This window comes from Panthera onca, chromosome B1, assembly GCF_046562875.1.
Source record: "Panthera onca isolate mPanOnc1 chromosome B1, mPanOnc1 haplotype 2, whole genome shotgun sequence".
NCBI classification, from domain to species: Eukaryota; Metazoa; Chordata; class Mammalia; order Carnivora; family Felidae; genus Panthera; species Panthera onca.
In genome coordinates, this window is record NC_138342.1 from 912,475 (window position 1) to 936,143 (window position 23,669).

At 61.0% G+C, this 23,669-nt stretch overlaps 1 protein-coding gene across 2 annotated transcripts in view; it reads right to left on the bottom strand.

The window, feature by feature from the left end:
• Positions 1–3,710: 3,710 nt before the first annotated feature.
• The window catches only part of SLBP (stem-loop histone mRNA binding protein), a 41,940-nt gene continuing 21,981 nt past the window's right edge, over positions 3,711–23,669 (bottom strand). For both annotated transcript variants that reach the window (XM_060655574.3, XM_060655573.3), the window contains one exon: positions 3,711–3,995. In XM_060655574.3, the coding sequence (XP_060511557.3) occupies positions 3,726–3,995 (270 nt within the window). In that variant the 3' untranslated portion in view covers positions 3,711–3,725. The remainder of the gene's footprint in view (positions 3,996–23,669) is intronic.

The window sequence follows — 23,669 nt, forward strand, 5'->3', positions numbered from 1 at the left end:
CCCACAGCACCGTGACCCGGGCTCTGTCAGCACAGGGACCTTGCCCCACACCCAGCCATCTGGTAGCGTCACCCACCCCCACCCCACCCCCGCCACGGGATCCACAGGTCAACCCCAGAGCAGAGTGCCGAGCGGGAACCATCAGCTTTATGCAGGTAAGCACATGGAGCCTAACTCCAGAAATTCACCCCAAAGCACAGCCTCGCAGCGTAGAATCTGGCAGATGTGCTGGAAATCCAATGCGGGGGTCCCAGGACCCGAATCGTGTGCCCCCCAAGGGCCTGCCTGCAGATCCCGGAGGCTCTTTGGGCCCCTCCACCCCATCAGTGGCCAGGCGGAGGCTCCGGGGACGCTGGTGACACTTTTAGGCACCAGCAGGACCCCAAAGGCTCCTTTGCACTTCAGGTGGCCTGCTGGCTATGGTCCGACTCCAGACCCACGCTCAGCCCGTGAGCTCTGGGAGGGGAGCAGCTTCGGCCCCACCCAGACGCCGCTGCGGCCCCGCCTGCTGCTGACCAAAGGCGCCCCGCACCGCAGAGCAAAGGGCTCTGTGCACCCGGATCTTTCATTCTTCCTCTTCAGGTTAAACCCGGAACGCTCCAGAAAGCCCCGCCGTGCAGGCGACACCCCGCGTGGGCCCAGGCGCCATTTCTTTTTAAGCTCCGCAGTGGCTGAGAGCCACTCACGGGACAGGCTCTCCACACCCGCCTGACGCGGGCCACAGGGCACGCGCTGAATGCTGCCCTCTGCAGGGACGCGGTCGCCGCTCCCGCAGGAGCCCAGCCCGTGAGCTCCAGGACAGAGCGGTGCCCCTCTGGAAGTCTCAGGGCCCCTCAGACTACAGCCTAGATTCTAGGAAGAGAAAGTTCTCTGACACCCTCAGAGAAGCCATCATGGCCACTGCAGACTTCTGCAAATCAACGTGTCAGACCTGGTGCTGCCGATCTGCCCACGTGGCCAGAGGTCAGCGCAGGGCGGGCCTGAAGGACTGGCCGTGGGGCCCTGCCCCCCATCGTGCAGGGAAGGGGCTGGCGAGCAGTTCCCCCAACCCTCGTCCTGCTCCGGGCTCTGGCGCTCGGCCTCAGGAAGGCCAACCCGGGGAAACACACTTCCCAGCTTCACACACCTTCGATGTGCAGTCCGCGGCAGTTAAGGTGGCTTCCGCGAATGACTGACCTGGGAACGTTTTCTCAGGGGGACAAAAATCAAGAAAATGTCTCCGATGATCGTTAACGTTTTCTCTATCACAAACTCCTTCCTCTTACCCAGGGTTCCTGAGCTCAGGGACTTCGGTAGGAATCCCTGATCTTATTAAATTAGGAATGAAAACTAAGAGACACCCCTCTGTCCTGTGCTACCCCAGACCCACGGGCCTGACGCCTGACTGCTTTAAACCAGGAAATAAACGCGTGTAACGCAAGGCCTTTTACTAAAGTCACAGAGCAGGCGCTGCCAGGACCACGGTCCTCCCGGCCCGGCCAGAAGCTCCTCAGCGCAGAGACCGCCGACGGCCGCTCGGAAGGGCAGGCGGGACGCTGGAGGCGGCAGGCTGGCCGTTCGGCACCCACGGACGACAGCGCCCAGCAGCGGGGCCGGGCCTCCGGCGCCTTCACGGCAGGCCTTTTACCGAAGGACACACACCCGCACCGGGGTCCGCACGCGGGCTCCCGCTTGATGAGAATTCAAAGTACAGCCGCTTTCTCCAGAACTGTAAAAGCCATAAAACTCCAAAATACTTCTTTAGGAAAGGCTGGACCCGAATCACACGTCACGTTCCACACGCCGGGAAGACACGAGGAGGCGGCCCCCCGACACCCAACCCGCCCGCCCCGGGGTCAGTGGCTCTGGATGTGCCCCAGGTCTAGCTCTCAGCAGTCGGGAGAGAAGACGCCCTCCTCCCCCGCGCTGTCCCAGTCGTGGGGTCTCTGTCGCTCCTGCCCTCACCCTCAGCGGCCATCGGCTCCCGAGGGGCCCACGGGCAGGGGCTGACGTGGCGGGGCCTGGGCACATGCTGCGTGGGCCGGCGGGCGTAACGTTGCCCATGAGGCCGCATGGGTCGTACGGGGAGGACACGGCCTCTCCCCTAGGGTGTCATCTTCTTCAAAATCAAGGGAGCAAAGGTGTTTGGAATTTTTTAAAGTCTGCAACATTAAAGATACGGGCTGGGGCGCCTGGGTGGCCCAGTCGGTTAAGTGTCCGACTTCACCTCAGGCCATGATCTCGCGGTCTGTGAGTTCGAGCCCCGTGTCGGGCTCTGTGCTGACCGCTCGGAGCCTGGAGCCTGCTCCGGATTGTGTCTCCCTTTCTCTCTGCCCCTCCCCCACTCGTCCTTGCCCCTCTCTCTCAAGGATGAATAAACGTTAAAAAAATGTTTAAAGAAAAGAAACGAGAAAAGATACAGGCGTAAAGCATTTCCAGGGGGTTACGCAGGAGGCAGCATCCCACTGGCCCGGAAATGGGCGTCCAAGTTCACATAAAGTATCCGTGGTCCCCTGTGCGCCAGTCACACACCACACTCAAGCCGGCCCCACTCTGCAGGCCCCCAGTGGCTGAGCCAGGGTGCTGTCCCGCTGAGACCCGACTCCCTGGTGGGGGGGGGGGGCGAGGGGGGGGACGTCGATTCTTCCCCAAGCCATTCAAGACAGAGGCTCCCAGGGCAATCTCCCCTCAACTGCAAACTGAGCCCCGTCCACTCGGTGGCACCTGTCCTCGGCCGTCCCACAGGGTCTAAGACCCAGCCGGCCCACCCCAACCGTGCGTAGGGCTCCTGATCCAGGGCTGGGCAGAGGGAGTGTGCTGGCTCCCCCACTCTACCTCCTGACCACTCGTGGCACGACCACCGCCCTGTCCCCCTTGATACTGAGCCCCGGCCCTGACCCTGAACTCCTGGTCCTGAACCTGTGCGTCGCCTGCCACGTGCTCGCCCCTCTGCCGGAGCAGCCCCCCGCCCGGCCCCACCTGCTAGGCGTGACCTCGGTGACCGGGCGGTCAGCCTCCCCTCCGGGGCCACAGACACACTGTCCCGGACAGGTGTCACCACGTGGTTCGGGGCTTCTACAGGCCCCCCGCACACGGGCACCTACAGGGCCCAGAACCCACGCCAGCCGGGCCAGCACCACAAACCTTCCCGAGCGACCGCCTGGCCCGAAACAGGCTGTCTCCCTCTTTGGCGGGAGGACTTCTTAGAAAGAGTTCCACGGGGATCCCGAGTACATGAGCACTTCCCCCTTAGAACAGACTCCCTCTTGGTTTTTGTTTTGTTTTGTTTTTTTCAGTTTTGTCTTGTTTATTTTTTTCAATATTTTTTTTTCAGTATTTATTTTTGAGAGAGACAGAGAGACAGAGAGAGAGAATGAGCGGGGAGGGGCAGAGACAGAGGGAGACACAGAATCGGAAGCAGGCTCCTGGCTCCACGCTGTCAGCTCAGAGCCCGACGTGGGGCTCGAACTCACAAACCGTGAGACCACGCCCTGAGCCAATCAGGAGGTGGACACTTAACCGACTGAGGCACCCAGCGTCCCCAGAGTCCCTCCTTGAAAGCAGCCCTTTTAAGGAAATTATGTGGCTCTATAAGACAGTCGGCCTCACTCTTCCGGTTGTTCTAATAGTAAGCCACTGAGAAACGATTGATCCAAACCTTTAAAGATACAACTGGCCACACATCCTGGTCACAAAACATGGATTCATGAAGTAATTTCTTTATTCAAATCAAGGGGGACTTGATTTCACGCCTCTCTGCAAGCCACGTGGCCCACCTCGAGGCCACGGCTGGTCTCTGCAGGCCGGCGGGACAGGGCCACAGACGGGCGGCGGCCCCTCGCCTCCGCTGCCGTGCTGGCTCCCGCCCCTGCCTTGGTCCACGCGTGGACGGCGCTGGCCCCACAGCACATACGCAAGCTAGCAGGAGCGTCCCCGGGGCAGTGACGAGACGGGGGCAGGAGAGCCGCTGTGGAGAGGTCCTCCGTCGCCGGGGCACGAGCCCATCTACACGCCATCTGTGAAAGAGACGTGGTGGCCGCCACACAAAAGAGCACGAGCAGAGCAGTGAATCTACACTCGGCATCAGCCACGTGGCCCGAGGAGGGGCGTCACCACCACCTCTCCCGGAGGCGGGCCTTGGCATGTGGCTGAAGACGGCAGAGAGGAAACCAGGGTCTGAGGCCAACTCGGACCTGGCCTGGGGCCACACTGACATGCGCGACCCTTATCACTGGACAGGCCTGCTTCTGGACCATCACTCGGTTTCCTATTACCTGCATCTAAGCAGACGAACATAAAATATTTTTTCAAGGGGTGCCTGGGTGGCTCAGTCGGTTAAGTGTCTGGCTTCGGCTCAGGTCGTGATCTCACGGTTCGTGAGTTCGAGCCCCGTGTCGGGCTCTGTGCTGCAGCTGCTTCGGATTCTGTGTCTCCCCCTCTCTCTGCCCCTCCTCCACTCACGCTCTGTCTCTCTCTTTCTCTCTCTGTCTCTCTCTCAAAAATAAACATTAAAAAATAAATAAGTAAATAAATAAACAAACATTAATTTTTTTTTCCAAACCCGAAGGTCAAGACTCGGAGTTGTAAGTCAGATTTTGAGTTATAAGTCCTTCAACTAGTGTGCCATCTGTGGGGATGCACCCACAGACAGGCCCCGACTTCCTGCCCGGCAAGAGCACCCCCCCACTACATCATGTCTCCACCACCCCAAGCCGAGGTCACCAGCTACAGCTGAGCTGGTGAGACTCTGCAGGGAAAACAGAAACGCCCCTGTGAGCCATCCCAAATTCCTTCAGCGAGGATCCAGGGCCTGGCCCACGCCCGGTGCACCGGCTGAGGCAACAGGCCATAATCCGAACCACAGCACACAGATCTGCGCTCCTGCAAAGCACGGCCCCAGCTACGTGTGCGAAGCTCACGGCGTCTGTGCTGGACCAAAGCAGGCCCTGTCCACGGGGTCCCAGCCCTCCCAGAAGGCCGGAGCTGAGCAGGAGCCCCGGGGCGGGGCGGGGGTCTGGAGCCCAGCACTCACGCGCACTTGGCCGTGGGGCCAATGTGACGAACTCCAGTGCCTCCCTCAGACGGCAAAGGGAGAAGGCCGGCCTAGCCGAGGCCACCGAGGCCTGTGGGGTTCATGATGTCCCCGCCACAGGTCGGGGCAGAGATGGTCGGAGGTGAGGGTGTGCGTGTGCACAGGCCGGCACACGCGTGTGCAGGAGTGTGTCTGTGTGTGTTGGGTGAGGGAGCTGTAATAAGGACGCCTCACTGGAGACACAATTGGATCCCTAGACCCCCCCACCCCCCACGTCTGGGCCAGCGCCTCTCCCAGCCTTGCACAAGAGTGGGACACTGAGCCCGGGGGCCCTGCCTGTGCTCGCAGCCTGGCCAGGAGGGGGCTGGACGCGTTCTCTGTGGAGCCCGACCCCAAAGGAAACCCGGAGAGATGCAGACATGGGGCTCCCAGCAGGCGGGAAACCCAGCTCACCCCCCAAAAGCTCAGGCCAAAGGGCCGCAAGACAGAGCCTCTGGTGGGAAACCAGGAGACGTGCAAATGTCCCAGCAAATGTCCCAGGTGCCCAGGCGCACGTGAACACAGAGACAGGCCGGCGGTCCGGAGGGAAGGCAGTGCAGGAGGAAGAATCACCCCCAGACCCAAGGCTCCGCCCCCAAAATAAGACAGAAGGTAAACAGAGAAACAGGAAATGCGAGGGTCAGCAGGGGCCCAATCTCAGAGTGGGGGACACCGGGGACGCCAGGGACCTCTGCGCCACCAATCAGCCCCGGATAATCCAGGAAGACCCCCACACAGCCCCCGGCAGAGCCCGGAGCCCCGGCACCGGTCTGTCACCCAGAAACCCCAGAGAGGAAGCAGGGGGCCCAGCGCTCGGCCCTGAAGGCATCCAGAGTCTGAAAGAAGCTGTTCCCACGGATTCAGCGCCACGGAGACAAGACAGAAGACCCTTTCGGATTCACAAGGTCCCGAACCACACCCTCCTGGCAGCCCCTCTCAAGAAGCAGCTCCATTGAACAGACACGGTGGGACCCTGGAGGGACCCTGGCAGCGAGGGCAGCCAGACCTCGCCAGAGGTCGGACCACGGGGCGCCTCCCACCCCCCGCATCCCACCGTTCACAGAGCACCTGCTGGGCTGCTGGGGGAGGGGCGGGGGGGGCAGCCTGTGGGGATGCCCTTGTCACCACTCAAATATCCGTGCTGACCCCGCAGGAGAAGGCCATGGTGGGCCTGATGGGTGCCCGCTCCCACAACCTTCCCCTACCTCACACCCGGGGCTGCCACACTCCCGGTGCCTCAGCCACCCGGGCCCTACAGGTCCCACCCCGAGCCTCACCTGGTGCCCACACCCGACCCCTGACCCTGGTGCCCACTTCTGACCCTAGGATCCACTCCTGACCCCAGTGCCCACATCTGACCCCTGACCCCAGTGCCCACACCTGACCTCTCACTCTGGCATCCACACCTGACCCCAGTGGCCACACCTAACCCCTGACCAATGCCCACACCTGACCTCTGACCCCAATGCCCACACCTGACCTCTGACCCTGGTGCCCACACCTGACCCCAGCACCCACAACTGACCCCTGACCCCAGGGCCCACACCTGACCCCGGCACTGACTCTCTCAGAAATGGGGAGCAGAGTGTGACCCCCGAGGCTTAGCGGCCCCCCGGCTATCGCCACACGGCACTGCCACCACCTCTGCCCACGGCTTCCACGTGCATCACCTTCCACCTACAGGTAAGTAACAAAACAGGAGAACGACCGAGTTGCGAAATGTTAACGCAGAGTCGATGAGACGAACCTCCTATAAAACAGTCCGTCCGACTTCGGGGAAGGCGACAGCAGAAACGATAAAAGAGAGGGTACGAGCCGCTCCGTCCGTGACCCTGACGCGTGTGGACGAGAACAGGCCCGACAAGACGGAGGGTCAGCCCGGGAGGCCCGCGGCAGTGGAGGGCTCCCTGGCGAGGCGCGGCCCCCTCACCCCGAACACCGGCGGGCGACGGGGGAGCGCCCCCCACCGCCATCACCCTCCGCCTCCGACGGGACGCCAGGGGCTGGGCCCGCAGCTGAGTCCGGCAGGGAGTCTGCACGGATCCCGCGGCAGGGAGCCACGCGACGCGGACTGTCATCACACCGCAGGCGGCTGAAGATCTTCTCTCGGCCACAAAAGCTTCCGAAAGCCGTGAAAACACGGTTCACAAAAACCGGTACCTGTTGCCAGACTCCGCCAGCACCGTGGCTAACTTGCTCACTTCCAGTAACGACATCTTAATTTCAACTTTGAAACACAGGTTTGCCAATGAAAATAGAAAATCCTACACGTTTCCCGTGCAAGCAATCGCTCACCAAGAGTGAGGACTCGGGAGCAGCAGTGCCTCCACGTGGACCAGGGCCAGCTGTCCCGCTCTCTGCAGACTCGGGGGCAGTTCTGACACCCGCTGCGCTTAGTGCCGATGCCAGAGGCTGAGGGCTCCGCCTCACGAGACCTCCCCCTTCTCAGATGCCTCCTGCGCCTCCTACCGACCAGCTGCGAACCGGGGTTCCCGTTACCCCCTCCCCGGGCCCCGTGGTCGGCCAGCGTGGCTCGCGGGACTCGGGAAAGCACCTCGCTTCAGGCACAGGGGCTGGCGGAAGCCTGGGGCGGGCCGGGCGGAGCTCTAGGACCGGGGCGCGGGCCACGGCGACGCACCGACCAAGGGAAGCGTTTCGGAGAGATACACAGGCTTCCCGCGTCCTGGGCTTCGTTCCTCGGCGACGCCATGCCACGCCTGGCCCGACCCTGCAGCCCGCCCTCTGCGTGTAGCTGGGCCGGCCCACCCGACCGCTGAGCCCCATTCCGCCCTGTCCTGCACACCGGCCCCCTGTACAGATGGGTTGCCACGGCTGTCCCACCCCCAGGAGGGCAGGGGACGCGAGAACCACAGGGACACGTGGGACCAGGATCCCCACACGCACACCTGCCCGCGCAGCAGGTGTGTGTGCAGGTGTGTGCTCAGGCGCACGCACACGCACGCACGCACACGCACGCACACGCACAAGGGGCTGAGGGCGATTCACACCTGCCAGGCCCGGCAGGTGGCATGGCCACAGGTGCTAGTGCTGGGGACGCAGCCACCTCAACCCAGCGAAGCCCAAAGCGCCCTCCCGGGCTGCCCACCTCCTGCCGAGGGGCAGAGATCACCACGCCAGAGGAAACCAGCGTCACAGCACAGCCTGCGGCTGGCTGCCAGATCGCACGGCAGAACCTCCCCGAGCCACCAGCTTTCGCCGCGGGGGCGCCCCAGGCCACAGAACTGCCCCGAGCGGTCGGATCTCACCCCAAGCTGCGGGCGGTGCCAGTGGGGCGAGCACACCTCACCGGAGACGAGCCTCACCCCTGTCACTGCAGAAAGTCCAGCGAGCGCCGTCCTGTCACCTGCCCCTCGCCCGGATGAGCCCGGCCACCGGCCCAGCTGCGGGGTGGACGAGGGGGTGCTGCGGGGCAAGAGCAGGGACGTGCCCGCTTCCGCCGGGTGCCGTGACGGGGTCGGAGCGCAGGGCCCTACGGGTCACCAAGGGGGACCGAGGTGCCCTCACCGCCAGCCACGAAGCCGCCGCCGGCGGAAAATAGCTGGGGCACCGTGGGCGAGGTAGGGCGGCCCCGGGGAGGGCATGGCCTGGCAATGTGGCGCTCCCCGGGCAGGCTGGCACCGGGCTTTCCCGCGGCAGGCGCTCCCACCACCGTGGCGTCACCTCTTGGACCCCAGAGCCCAGACGCTGGAGCCGCAGGGCACCACGGTGCACGGCGGGCACGTCTGCTCGTCCGGCCCCAACAGGAGCCGCGGTGTCGCCTGGCAGCGGTGCCGAGGATGGCCCTGCGCCGTCCTGGGACCTAAGGCGCCGACTGCATCCAGGCCTGCGTCAGGGCCACGTGTGCCCACGGCCGCCTGACTTCCAGCAGCCCGTCCTCCACTCAAGACCTCCACAGAAGCGACAGAGACAGGGGAGCAGGACACAAGGCAGGTTCTCTGCCCTGCCGAGGCCCCTGACCACTGAGGGGGGACGGGACGCGGCCTGACACAAAGCCTCACGCCTTGCGGGGACGTGGCGGCACCCTGGTCAGCACCGGCCGCGCCCGCGCTCCCCGCTCAGGTCGGCCGCGGAGCCCACGGGCCACGTCTTCCGGGAAGACGTGGACAGCGCCACACGCACGGGCCCACGGCCAGGTTCCCGGAGGGCGCTGGGCCTGGGAGGTGCCGGTGCCAGCGAGGCGGGCTGGCCCCACCCTCTGTCTCGGGGCCACCAAGCTCCGTGTCCTGGCTGCGATCCGCCCCGTGGAGTGTGAGGGGCCCCCTGGCGAGCCTCTACCGCTCTGCCTCCGCCGACTCTCCCAGCCCAGCCCCAGGGGTGCCGCGCCCGCAACCTGGGGGCTGCACACGGGCCACCGCCATCTGGCTAGGCCCCCGGGCAAGCCCCCGATGCCGTGGGGACACAGAACCATCTTGCGGGGGTCCGGGAGCGGCGCCACTCAGTTTTTTCTGACTTTCTGCTTTGGTTGCCTTTCAACCTGCACCAGCACGTAACCTCGATTACGCCCAGCTTCCTAAGGGGTCATGTCCTGTGACTTCCAAACAGAGATACAATCAGAAGGAAATCTCCGGTTGCTTCCCACAAGGGACAAAGTTACCTCGTGACTCAGAAAGAAGACACTCGTCAGCAGTCCGGCTGGGCAGAGACAGGCGGCCGCCCCGGGGCCTCGGCCCCCCAGCAGGGCTGCGTGAAGCTGGTGGGACCTGGCCCAGGCGAGCGGACCAGGTGACCGGAGTTCTCCAAGCCTGAGACGCGGTCAGACCCACGATGAGGAAGCAGCCCCGAAACGACCAGGAAACTCCGTCAACACACAAGCCACTCACACCATCAGGGATCCGTACTTGTCTCTCAGCAGCTGCAAATCCTCCCCACAGACCGGCAGCACCCCCACAGTCCCCCCAGGGGCCCCCATGGTCACCCCCGGTCTACCCACAGCCCCCACCATCCCCCGCAGTCCCCCCACGGCCCTCCCACGGTCCTCCCACAGCCTCCCCACAGCCCTCCCACAGTCCTCCCACAGCCCGACAGTCCTCCCGTGTTCTCCCGACAGTCCCCCCACGGCCCCCACCATCCCCCACAGTACCCCCACGGAACTGCAGCCCCCACCACTGCCCCTCATGGCACCCCACAGCCCCCCCACGGCACTCCCACGGACCTTCGGGCCCCCCACAGTCCCCCACGGTGTCCCCACAGTGCTCCCCAGGGACTTGGGCAGGCCAGCTCCTCCGTGTAAGCCTTGGCCTCCCCACCTGGGGCTGAAGTGAGAGTGGGAAACCTGCTGACCGATGGTGGACAAAGGACAGCCATTTCCAGAAAGGCCACCAGGCCCACCACACGTCCACACAGAAAGAAAAAGAAAACCCTCAGGGCGCCCGGGTGGCTCAGTCAGTTAAACGTCCAACTTCCGCTCAGGTCATGATCTCGCGGTTTGTGATTTCGAGCCCCGCGTCGGGCTCTGTGCTGACAGCTCGGGGCCTGGAGCTTGTTTTGGATTCTGTGTCTCCCTCTCTCTCTGCCCCTCCCCCACTTGTGCCCTGTCTCTCTCACAAATAAATAGACATTAAAAAAAATTAAAAGAAAAAGAAATCAAACCATCAGGAGGGGATGTCATGGTCATAACGCGTGATGCAGTCACAGTCCGCGGGAAAAGCCAGGGACAGTGCAGCTCAGGACGGCGACCCGGCCTTGCGGACACGTGTGCTGCCCTCGGGAAAGGCACGAGACAAACAATGACCGCTGGAGGCAGGTGTGGAGAAGGAAGCAAGCAGCAGGACAGCCAGTTTCGGGGGCTCAGAGAGGCTCAGACAAGGAAGCCGAGACCGACGCTGACCGGGAGGTGCCAGGAAGAGGGAGGCAAAGCCCAGACTCGGCTCGGGGCCCACACGACGGGTGCCGGTGAGAGAACCAGACGGCTCACGGACAGACAGGGGTGAACCGCGGGCATGGGGCTCCAGCCCGAGAGCTACGAGGACCGACGCAGGACGCGTGTCTGGGCTCCTGGGCACTTCTGGAAGCACACGTGAGCTCGGACACCCGCTGTGGCTCCGCGTGCTGGGAGCCGTCCTTTGTGACCCCACGTCCTCCCTTAACTGTCTCACCCCTGCAGCCACACAGCACCCGCCTTAGAGGCGCTGGTCCTTCTGTGCAAGCAGACCACTGAATGGGGTCCCCCACCGCGCCCACTGCACCACACCTCCGGGGGCCGGGCTGTCCCTTCCCGGCACTTGGCGCCCCCCAACCAGCCCAAAAGGAAGCAAGCCGGAGCCCCAAGCCCCAGAAACCCCCTCCGTGGCCGGAGGACAGAGGCCACGATCCTCAGGCTGGCCCGCGGCGCGTCATCTACACACCCGGCTCCTCCCTCCCGGCGCTGCACGCGAGGTGCTGTGGGACGCGCCCTCTCCGCGGACTCGGCCCGGGTGCAGACGCCAGCCCCCCGCATGCACTGGGACTCCTTAGCTGGCTTCTGCGGCCGCTCTCATTCTCTGGGAAGCTACCTCCGAAAAGGGCACCCGAGCGGGCTCTATTTCTGTGTGTCCGTTTCAGTTGATTAACAGAGTCAGAGGCAACACTTGCAAAGGTACACGAGTGCCCTGGGGACGTCGTATCGGAGGGCCACGGAGGAGGCGGCTCAGCACAGCGGAGAGCTTCGATGTCGCGGCGCGGAGGCCACAAGCGTGGGGGTCGAGGCGTGGGCAGGACCACGCTCCCTGCGAAGACGCTGGGAGGCCGTGACCCCGGCCCTCCGGGGGGGTTTCTGGCGGCTCCAGGGCCAGTGGGGGCAGGACCCTGTGTGTGTGGCCACACCCCTTCCTCTAAGGCCCCGCCCCGTCCAGTACCCGCTCCTCCTTCTCATCCCACGTTTGGTGCGGCGCCCCGTTTCCCAGCAAGGTCACACTCTGAGACACTGGAGTGAGGGCGTCAACATCTGGACCCTTAGGTGACACGGTTCAGCTGCTAATAAGCCACAGATGTTTTACCATGGCAACGCGCGGTCTAAACACCAATCCCGCCGTTTCTTTCACCCACGGAGGGTCCGCGCCACCAGCTCCGCTCCGTGGCCGCGTTCACCCCTCAGCGCCGCACTTACTTCTGTCGACATCTAATAACCCGTGTACGATGGTACCCTGCACGTTCCAGAACATTCTCCAGACGGTGAGGAAGAAGAGGTTGCAGATCTTGGCAACACGTCCCTATACCAGGTCCCACACGTCCGAACCGCCACAAATGGCTACATGACCCCTTGACTAGGCCGTCACTCCCAGCTCAGTTCCCCAAAGTTAATAACCCCGCTTTCCTTACAGTCTTTGCCCAGTGCAAACCCCTGCCCAAACCCCCCCAAAGAACGATGAAACTCGACCAACACGCTTCGTTTGGTCAGAGGCCTGGGGCCACCCTTCAGCCCTTCTGGACCTCCAGCCCCGCTCAGGTGTGGGTGGCAGCTTCCCGAGCAGGGCACCTGGGCGCAGGGGACACCCACACCCCGTCCCTCAGCAGCTACTGCTGCACCGGCTCAGCTCCCCTGTCCTCTCTGCTTGTTCTGGTCTCTGAGATCAGGGTGGAGGCTTCCTCCGTGCCTGTCACCTTGGCTCTCCACTCACGCGGAGAGGGAGAGGGGACTGCCTCCCCGCAGAGGGCTTCACACGGCCGCAGTCCCCTCCAGGTGGCCCCCAGCAGCGGGAGCCTGGCGGACGGACCAACCCCCTCTCTGCCTCCTGAGTCCCAGGCAGAGGCCTAGCTGGCACCCCACCTGGACCCCCTCACTGGCTGCAAGTCAGACACCTGAGCTCAAGTCCGGGCTCTGGACGGCCCACCCCAGCTCCTCCAGGATGGTTTCCAAAGCACAAAATCAGAGAACAGCTGAAGTACCTGCCTAGTCTGTTGTGCCCAGAGCCTGCCCCAGAGTTCACGGTCAGCAACCATCCCCAGTAATGAAAGGCTAGGGCCGGGCCCATTCTACAGCCCCAAATCACCAGGTGCCCAGGGTGGGTTTTCACAGAAAAAGACAACAGTCAAGCCCACCGATACTGTTCGGCGGCATGCATTCCTAAAGGAGCACCCTGCAGACTCATGAGCTCATCGCTCACACAGCAGATCCAGGCCCAGGTCTCGAGTTTTCTCTCAGAGAGCACACGAGCAACCTTGCAGTCTGGCGGGAAAGCAGCCGTGTGTGGTCTGAGCCCATGCAGCCACAGAGCCTTCCGCCCGGCTCCCACATGAGGCAGTTCACCTTGAACATGGCCCCTTGAACATGGACAGAGGTGAGGCGACTTCCAAGGCCAAAGTGGGAAAGGCGCTACGACCGCCAGGCTCTCTTACAGGACGCGCCCCAAAGCCACCACTCTGGGGAGATAGAGAGCCCGGGGCCGCCGCTGCTCCCAGCGCGGGTCCCCAGGTACCCACGGGAGCGGGGACGCCCTCAAGGGATGCTCCAGCCCCAGCCCCCCATCGACCAACCCGAGCAGAGGCTGCCAGACAAGTTGCCTGGGAATTCTGGGCCCCTGACAGCATGAGCAACAATGAACGATTACTGTTGTTTGAAGCCACCAACTCTGGAGGCTTTGGTAACGCTGCGAAAATAAGTAAAGCGGTGACACTTAACAAAGCGAATGGAGCCAAAGTTTGGAGCCAGACCTAAGCCTCACTCCTGCGTCACACGGATGCTGGGCAGGAAGGGGAGAGGAGTGTGCTCACACTCACGCTGCGGGGGGATAAGCCATGCAGGCGGTTACTGCGGACCGCGAAATCACAGCTGTCGCCATCGGTGGAGCAGAGGGGCACGGCTCCGTCCCAGGGGCTGAGCGCCTTCCTGAACGGACACATCTGGATGTCATATCAGCGGCTCCTAGAAAAGCCTCGGCTAAAGCTCTGTGTTGGTGCCACAAAGCTGGTGGTGTTGATAAACTGTGCAAGACCATTGAAATCTTTTTGTAAAGACTTCAAAGCAAAGAGAGATAAAAGTCATCCGACCTAATGAAGCGACATCTTGCTAACATTAACACCCACAAGAGGGTCTGGACAGCCGAACGCATAACTTAAAGGTGCACGAAACCATCTTTGAAGTGATACCTTTGCAAATCAACAAAGGAAAGAAAACTCATATCTTAAAATAGAGATTACCGTTATCCCCTGTCTACCAATAGGTGGGAACTGTCCCACGTTGAAGAAGAAAAGCCACAGCAAGTAACTGCATTCTGACAGCTAGGCCATAAGGAGGGCTCCAGTTGGCTGGAAGAAAGACCATGTTCAGACTCGCTGGGCTCTCCTAAGCAGGTGACTCCACCTCTCGGGGTCTACTTTTCTGCACTGAAAACAGTAAAGAATCACCCGCTTGATGAGGCCACAAGGAATTAAATGACATAACACATGTGAAAATGCCCAGGTCCCTGGGACACACTTAAATATGGCCACTTAAAACAAATGCTCAAAAGACTGTGAAACTCAACTTTCCTTCAGGAAATATCACTTCAGAAAAAGCCAAAAGGGTGTATGTAAAATTTTCAATTGGCTGTTTTTTAAAAAAGTTGTTTTTGGGGCACCTGTGTGGCTCAATCAATTAAGTGTCCGTCTCTTGATCTCAACTCAGGTCTTGATCTCAGGGTCATGAGTTCAAGCCCTGCATTGGGCTCTGCCCTGGGCATGAAGCCTACTTAAAAAAAAAAAAAAAAAAAAAAAAGTTATTTTAGAATGTTTGCAAGGCACCTGTGAAAACTATCTCTAAGTGTTCTCCTGGTCCCTTTATCTACCAGTAAAAGGATGACAATCTCCTTGTGTAACTAAGAAAGGTCCCAATAGATCCACTTAAAAAAATATATGACAATAACTTTGGTGTTTTCTCCATTACATGTTTCCAGTAACAGTGAGAACTGTTCTCTTTTCCATGGTGCCCAAATCCAATGCAAGCCAAGAAAATATAATGATCCATCCAAAGGGCAGAATCGTTTTGACGGCTCCCATTCCCACCACACACTGCCCCCCTAGCAGTATGACCCTCAAAGTGCCATCCCAGGGCACAACAGAGGGACAGAACTTCAGAACCAAGTTCTAAGCTCATGGGCAGCGAGGAAAGCCAGGGGAATCATTCAAGCCACGGGAGGGCGCCACAACTGACCCCACCACTGCTCACAGCACAAAGGGGACTTAGGAGGTGGACGATGGCACCAGACCTGGGAAATAATATGAAGACTGGAAGTAGGAGAATTGTCTGAAAGAATCACTGTCTAGAATTCCTGCACAAACTGCCTCGATTTTCTTTTAAGCCACTGTTTCTAAACAATTTCTACTTTTATTTCTCTTTCAGGGCAATTTCACTTCCCTTCCTGGACCTGCTTTGATCAGGGACACACTCAAGAGGCCGTGAGGTGACAGCTGACTGTCTGAAGAAGCAGAATGTATGAGCTCAAATCTTAACGTGGTGGAATGAACCCAAACTAACCCATCTTCAAAAGCTCTTGGTGCTCAGAGACCTCTCTAAACGTAAGGGAGGGGTCGAGTTTGAGTTTCAGAAAGAAAATCCAGAAGTATGTAACGAGGGGGCGGCTTTGGGACCAAGCAGAGGCACCCCATGATAAAATGCAAAAGCTCCCGAAGCCCCGCTGGAGACGTGATCGGGCGGACACAGGTAGGGCCCGGCAGCACAGTGACCCGCCCAGGCGCCTTGCTCTCACCGCGCAGCCTCCGGACTCACGCCTGGCCAGTCTACGCAGGGCAGGCGGCTTTGGAATCCGCTCGGGTGGCCGTCCAGGCCCCCGGGGTCCCCTCCCTTCACGGGTTGGCACGTCCACCTTCCTGCTCCCTCTCGCTACGAGACGACCAGCCCCGGAGCGCAGGACCCTCCGGAGCCGCGCGTGTCCGGTCCGCAAGAGGCAGCGCGGCCGCTGACAGCCGGAGGGCGGGGTGGGGGAGGGGCGCGGGGGACCCGGGTTGGCCTGAGGGCCCGTGCGCGAGGCAGGAGACCCCACGCCGGGTCGCGAGTCCCGGAGGCCCCGCGCTCTCGCAGACCGCCCGCCTCGAGTCCAGCCGCGAAAGCGCTCGACGCCGACGCGGATCTGGGAAAGCACGGGGCCGCGCCGGCCGGGATCTGCGCGCTGACAGCGGCGGGGACCGCGGGGCGCAAGTTCACGCGCGGGCGCGCACACGCGGGCGGGCGGGCGCGCACACCCGGTAGGAGCCTCGCCCGCCGCGCTCCTCCCGCAGGGAACCCAGCGCCTCAGCCCCGACGGAACACCCGCGCGACCGGCGCCCCGCCCCTCCTGCCCAGCTCATTGGCCGCCGCTGCCGCTGCCTCCGCCGCGCGCCCGGGGGGCGGGGCCTGCACGCAATGTCAGGGCGGACCTGCGCGGAGGGCGGGAGCGGCCTCTCTGAGCCCCGCCCTCAGCTCCGCCCGCCGCCGGCGAGGACACCACCCTGGCCCCGCCCTCAGATCGGAGCCCCGCCCGCCGCGCGCTCGCCAGCTTGCGCTGGAGGTGAGGTCGCCGGACGCGGCCGCGAAGCCTGGCGGCGGTGGCGACCTGCGGCGGAGGAGGGGGCGCTCGATCAGGGCCAGCGGGAAGGGTCTGACCCCGCCGTCAATCTGGCCATTTAGGGTCCCCACTCCCGGACCGTACGCCGCCGAGGCCGCAGCCTGAGTACCCATCCCTGCCCTGCCTGCGACCCGCGGTGTGACCTTGGGCAAGGCGCTGGCCCTCTCGGGTCTCGTCCAGATTTGCCACGTGTGAGCGGCAGAGAGAAGCGGGGCTCCCGCCAGCCTGAGCACAATGGCCCGCTGTGTCTGGACCCCTGGGCGTCTCTAGGGTGTGAGGCTGGGCGGCCAGCAAACGCCTACCCTCCCAGAAGGGGTCCCTGCCTGGTCGGAGGCGGCCCCTGACTGCCCCAGGCCCCCATAGCAGGCGCTGTATCAAGCTTCAGGGGCGGCCAGGAGCTCCTGCCCTTCTGCATAGGCAATGCCTCTGTGGGTTTCATTGAAAGGGCACAGGCGGGAGGACACTCCTCAGCCAGGAGGAGTCACTAGGTCTGGGAGAGGCCTTTGGGACCAAGTGGTCCAGAGCTTAACCTGGGGCTGGTGAGGAGGAGAGGAGAGGAAGCTGCCCGCCTGCCACTGGTGTGCTCACCCCGGCCTGGGGGCAGGGGCGGAATTGAGGAGGGGGCTCCACTGGCCGGGCCCTGTGCAGGCCCTGAGGCCAGACAGATGCAGGAGGCCCCTGGTAGAAGGCATCAACAGGGCAGAAGAGGGAGCAGCATTTAGGAAGTCCCCAAAGGAGGTGGAAGCGTGAACCTCCCAGCAGCGTGGGATTGGGCAAGGGGAGGTGCGGGTTCTGGGCCTGGCGAGGCAGGTTCTGGGCCTGGCGAGGCAGGGCCTGGCCTGTACAGGCTCTGGGGCCAAGCCGGCTGCTGCCAGGCTGGGAAAGATGCAGCCTGTGGCCGTCTGGAAGAGCAGGAGTGCCCGTGTGGCTGGTGCAGGGGCAGCACCGGCGACACCTGAGGGCCATGGGGGTAGGTGCTGGCACGCAGGTGCCCAGGCCATCTCCACTGGCAGGCCTGCAAAGCCACAGGTCTTCACTGCTGTCCTTCTCGGCCCTCCGAGACTCAGTCAGCACCAGCCAGGGTGGCCAAGGGCCAGTGGCTGAGTGACCCAGGCCAGAGCAGGGCTCAGATACCTGAGGGCACCTGTGCCTGGAGAAGTCTTAGCTCGCCCTGACCCCTGACGACCACCTCGAGTCACCGAGGGCACCTGTGTGTTTATCGAAAAGGCTGCCCCTCTCAGCCCTTATTTGGATAAATCCTAAAGGCTTCCAGTGGAACAAGACAGTCTGTGCCACATTAATGTCTCTCACCGGCTTGGTGATCTCACGTAAAACTCCTGCAGCCAGGGACAAAGTTGTGGGGACGGAGTGGCAGCCTGGAGGTCACCACTGGGTCTTGGTGCCCACGTGTGGGAGTCCAACGCGATGGGATGCATGTTCCCATGGGCCGTAGGTTTTGTGTCATGGCAGTGCCACCTGTCAGGCTCCCACTAGGCATTAGCCACGGGACGGTATTAGATCGTCCCCGTGTTACAGATGAGTAGGCTGAGCTGGGAGCAAAGGGAAGTCCCAAGAAAACTGAAACTTTAGGTCAAAGAAAAAATTGTGTGCATTGTTGGTAGGAATGCAAGCTGGTGCAGCCCCTCTGGAAAACAGTATGGAGGGTCCTCAAAAAACTAAAAATAGAACTACCCGACGACCCAGCAATTGCACTACTAGGCATTTATCCAAGGGATACAGGTGTGCCGTTTTGAAGGGACACATGCACCCCCACGTTTATAGCAGCACTATCGACAATAGCCAAATTATGGAAAGAGCCCAACTGTCCATCGATGGATGAATGGATAAAGAAAATGTGGTGTATATATATATATATATACAACAGAGTATTACTCGATCAAAAAGAATGATCAAAAAGATCATAAGAATGATCAAAAAGAATGAAATCTTGCCATTTGCAACTACGTGGATGGAACTGGAGGGTATTATGCTAGTGAAATTAGTCAGAGAAAGACAAAAATCATATGACTTCACTCCTGAGGACTTTAAGAGACAAAACAGATGAACATAAGGGAAGGGAAACAAAACTAATAAAAAACAGGGAGGGGGACAAAACAGAAGAGACTCCTAAATATGGAGAACAAACTGAGGGTTACTGGAGGGGTTGTGGGAGGGGGGATGGGCTAAATGGGGAAGGGGCACTAAGGAATCTACTCCTGAAATCATTGTTGCACTATATGCTAATTTGGGTGTAAATTTAAAAAAATAAAAAATAAATTGTGATATATAGTATTAATCTATTTGTCTTTAGACCAACGCCGCCATAAAATGTGATATTTATTTTGTTTTGCTTTATGGAGGAAGGGCCTTTGAATAATGTGGCCCTGCTGGGGTGAAGCCAGAGGAGGGGCTCCCCTCCCTTCACCCCCGTGGGGCTGGGCCTTGGGGCCTGGCTTCCCCAAGATAGGGGGAGGGCTGCAGGCTTCTTGTGACACACGTGCCATGCTCTGTGGCCACAGCATCACCCAGGGGAGACACAACAGCGTGTAGAGTTCTGCAGACTGGACGGAATCTGGACCGCAGGCTAGGCCAGGGCGCTCCAGGTTTGGTGGGCGGAGTTAGCCTGCTGGCCCTGCTGCCTGCCTCCTGTCCCACCGGGGAGTTGTCACTGATGGAAACTCCGAGGGGAGGCAGCCAGCCTCAGCCACATTTAAAGTGACTTTTTAGGCCGTCGACTTTCTCCAAGAAGATAAATGTCCTCGCAGGTTGACACGGTTTCGTAATTCTCTCCATGCTTAAGGGGATGGCCTCTCACTTGACCTTTGACACGGGAATTAAAAGCCCCATTTGAAGAGGAAGCCAGGACCCTGCAGGCGGGGTCCGAGAGGAGCCAAGTGGGGCCGAGCCCCCGTTTTCAGCTGAGCCCCCGCACCCCGCTGCCGCTGCAGCCGCCGCCAGGACGGCTCCCACAATCCCCCTCCCATGCCCCCTCTGCGCAGCCCTCAGCCTTCCTGGCATTCAGCTGCCAGCTCGCCCACCACTCAGCAGCCCTCACTGGGAGACCCCACACAGGCCACTGAGGCCTCACCAGGCGAGGAGATGTCCCAGCCTGCCGGCGGCTCTCGCCGGGCTCCACTGCATGCTCAGACTGCCAAGGCCACGACTCACCCGGAAGCAGGAGTCGGGTCACTTTCCTCTGTGCAGCCTACTTCTAACAGACAAGTCTGTGAGGGACTCAGCGGGAGGTGCAGACGGGGATGTGAGCCCCAGTAGCCTTTCAAGTGACTTGCCCTCTCTTCTCCCAGGGTGAAGACGCACAGTATTTTCAGGCATTCATTCCACGTACTGTCCACAGATGTTCACAAAAGAGGTCCTGCCGTCCAATAAGTGCGGGGAACACTTGGCAACTCCACTTTATACCGACTTCCTTAATAAGGACTCCTCATTTGAGCCAGGAGCAAAGCTCCAGAAGGGAGAGGCTTACCCGGGGAATGCCCTGGCCTACCCACCAGGTGCTCATGGGAGCAGCCTACCATGCTGATGCAAGCTGGTGGCCCGTCAAGTGTCCTTGCGTCCAGTCTTTCCCCTCAGGCTCACGTCAATCCTGGGCATGCCCTCTTCCCATTTTACAGATGAGAAAACTGAGGCTCACGGAGAGGCTGCAACATGTGTGCCCGAGACAGGCCCGGAAACCAGCCACTCAGAGCCTGGGTCTGGGTCCCCCTCAGGCCCTACAGCAGCCTCGACGGACACCAGGGTGGCCAGGGAAGCGGGCCGTCGTCCGGACCGCGAGGGGGCTTGGGTGGGGCCGGGGCACCATGCCTGCACCTGCTCCGTGTGAGACGCTGGGGCCTCCCCTCCCGGCCCGCTGCCCATAGAGCTTTGGACTCTGGGCCTTTTGTGCGTCGTTAGTTTGCAGAACGCGTCCTGTGCTCTGGCAGAGAGTGTGGGAAGGCCCTCCTCCGGGGAAGTGCGCACGGGCTGGGTGACAGGAGGACCTTCGTGGGGACAGGGACACCCAGGAGCAGCAAGGGTCCCCGTCTGCGAGCCTGCAGGGCAGGAGCTCCGCCAAGGCCCTCAGGCAGGTGAAGCTTGGGGCCCAGGGCTCAAGGGGAAGCTTTCCGTGACAGTTTTCACCTCTTGCAGTAAGAGACTGCTGGACAGACAACCGTCCAGACACCTGCACCCCACGCGGGCTGCTGGCGAGCGAATGGGGGGGCTTTGCCCCAGCCGGGCCTAGAAAGGGGGAGGTCCTCCACGTCGCACCCGCCACCGCAGGGTCCCCGGCAAGTGCCAGCCGGTGACCCCCGCCTCACACAGCGCCACGGGACGCACCCTCAGCCGGCCCGCTTGCAGGAGCCGTGCGGGAACACGCACAAACCGCGTGCACCAAGTAAAAGGCCGAGATACACCTTGTCAACACTAGCGCTCCTGCAGAGACACCTGGAGAAGCCCGGGCGAGTGGGGAGGGAGCCGGGCGCAGGTATGGAGGTGAGGGGAGCCGAGGCACCTGGGGCAGCGCCAGCGAGACGACTCCCAAGTGACCTGCACACACCGTCACACCCGGTGGACCCAGGTGGTGGAAGGCACGGGGCGGGGGGAGGGGGGGGTGAGCAGATTCATCTGTTTGAACGTCAGTGTCCTTCAGACCCAATCTGTGTGGTTTTGCTCATCTCATTAAAGATGCTCGCTATAATTAGTTTCCTTTGATTTTCCCACAGGCTTGTTCAGGAATGCTATTTAAAAAAAAAAAAAACAAATCTAGGGGAGCCTGGGTGGCTCAGTTAAGTGTCTGACGTTAGCTCGGGTCGCGATCTCGCGGTGCGTGTGTCCGAGCCCCGTGCCTGCGGAGCCTGCCTGGAATTCTGTCTCCCTGTCTCTCTGCCCCTCCAGTGCTCGCTTGCGCGCTCTCTCTCTCTCTCTCTCTCAAAATAAATAAACTTAAAAGAAATTAGAGGGGCACCTGAGTGGCCCAGTTGGTTAAGCGTCCGACATCAGCTCAGGTCATGATCTCACCGTGAGTCTGAATCCCACGTCGGGCTCTGTGCTGACAGCTCGGAGCCTGGAGCCCGCTTCGGATTCCGTGTCTCCCTCTCTCTCTGTCCCTCCCCCGCTCACACTCTGTTTCTGTCTCTTAAAAAATGAGCAAGCATTAAAATAAGTAAAATTGCCTAGTATTAAAAAATAAAAGAAGAAAAGGCAGCTGCAAGGAGCAGCAGGGTGGGTCTTCCAAACCCAAAAAAACAGAATTAGCACACGACCCAGCAAGCCCACCTCTGGGTGCAGAAACACAGAAGAACTTAAAATTGGGTCTCGAAGAGAAATTTGTACCCTATTCTTGGCCTTATTCACAACAGCCGAAAGGTGGAAAGAACCCAAATGCCCACTGATGGGTCGATGGATGGATGGATGGACGGACAAAATGTGGCCCATCCATACATACATCAGAATATTAGTCAGCCTGAAAAAGGAAGGACGTTCTGAGACCTGTCACGACACGGATAAACCTGGGGACACTGTGCTCAGTGAGATAAGCCAGTCACAGAAGGGCAGATTCTGTCTGACATAAACACATATATATCTTCTCGTATGAAAAAGGGGCAAATATTGGAATATATGTACGTGTCTCCCCATGTCCTATCGGTCCTCTTTCTCTTGAGAACCCTAACATAGACGCTAAAAACAATGGATGGGCAGGATATTTACGATTTCAAAGTACCACCCCAAAGACCCCTGCCCCTGTCGGGAGGAAGAGAGCAAGTTTGGAGCGGGCGCCCCGGCTGACTGCTGGGCCCCCGGCTTGGCCAAGGCAAGCGCCCCGAGCCCCGCGGCAACGCCCAGAGGGCCCGGTTCAGGTGTAGATGGTGGCCACCTGGATGGGTGAGAGGACCTTGCGGGTGTGCCACGTGGGCCTCGCGTGCCCCTGGGGTCCCCTCCCCTGGGCGCCTCACTGGCCGGGTTTCTCTCACACGGCTTTTTAGAAAGCAGCCTGGAGATGCTCTTGGCGGATGAGGACGACGGGAAAAAACAGCTTATATGCTGTGGGTGCCCCTGACCTATCGACTCCGGCTTTTCTCTTGTGTCTAACATTCATTCATCTTTTTTCTCAAGAGTATTTTGAGAGCAGATCTAGGCTCACAGCCAACGTGAGGGAGGCACGGGGATGTCCCACGCCCCCTGCCCCCCCCACAGCCTCCCCCGCGATCCACATCCCCACCGGGTGGTGCGCCTGCTGGAGCCGAGGCGTCGCCATCACCCCGAGTCCACAGCAGGGTCACCCTCGGTGGTGCACGTCCCGTGGGTCTGGACGAGCGCGTGATGGCAGGCGCCCACCACCCTGGCGCCACACGGAGCTGCTTCGCTGCCCTAAAGCTGCCCCGGGCTCCGGCTGTTCACCCTCCTCCCCCCTCCCCTCCCCCCGTAGCCCCCGTGGTTCCGCCTTCTCCAGAAGGTCCCACAGCTGGACGCCCGCTCATTTTTGATACTTACGTAGTAAAGAAATGATGTGGCTTCTTCTTCTTTTTCCTTGGCTTCCGTTTCTCTTGCTTTACGATTACCGAATCATAAACAGGAGGTGCGGGGGTATCACCCTCAGAGACAGATGTGCATTGGAGCCCTGGGAAGAAGGGCTGGGTCTTGGACCCGAGCTGTGCAGCTTCCGTTGGGCTCCAGTTCCCACAGCTTGGTCCCTGCCCGTTCCTGTCGCCCCGCCTTGGGGCTCAGGGTTCACCCCACTCCCTCCGCCCAGGGTGGTGGCCCCTCCTGCCCAAGCCACCCCCCACCGCCCTTGCCCGGCCCAAGGCCGTCCTCAGAAACTCCTTTTACGTTCACTCCTGCCCGGCGCGTCTCCCTTCCCCATCCCAGAGGTCATGCGAACTTTCCCCGAAACCACCTCCTAGCACCTGTTCTACACTGAAATCCGTAGACGTCTGAGGCCTCCTTGGGCTGCTCCCCGGGCGTGAGTGAGCCAGCCCTGCCCCCGCACCCCCCGCACGATCACCTCGGCTTTCCTTACTTGCACCCGACAGCCTTCACGGGTCACCGCGCGCCTGGTGAGCGAGCAGCGTGGGCCTGCGCAGGGG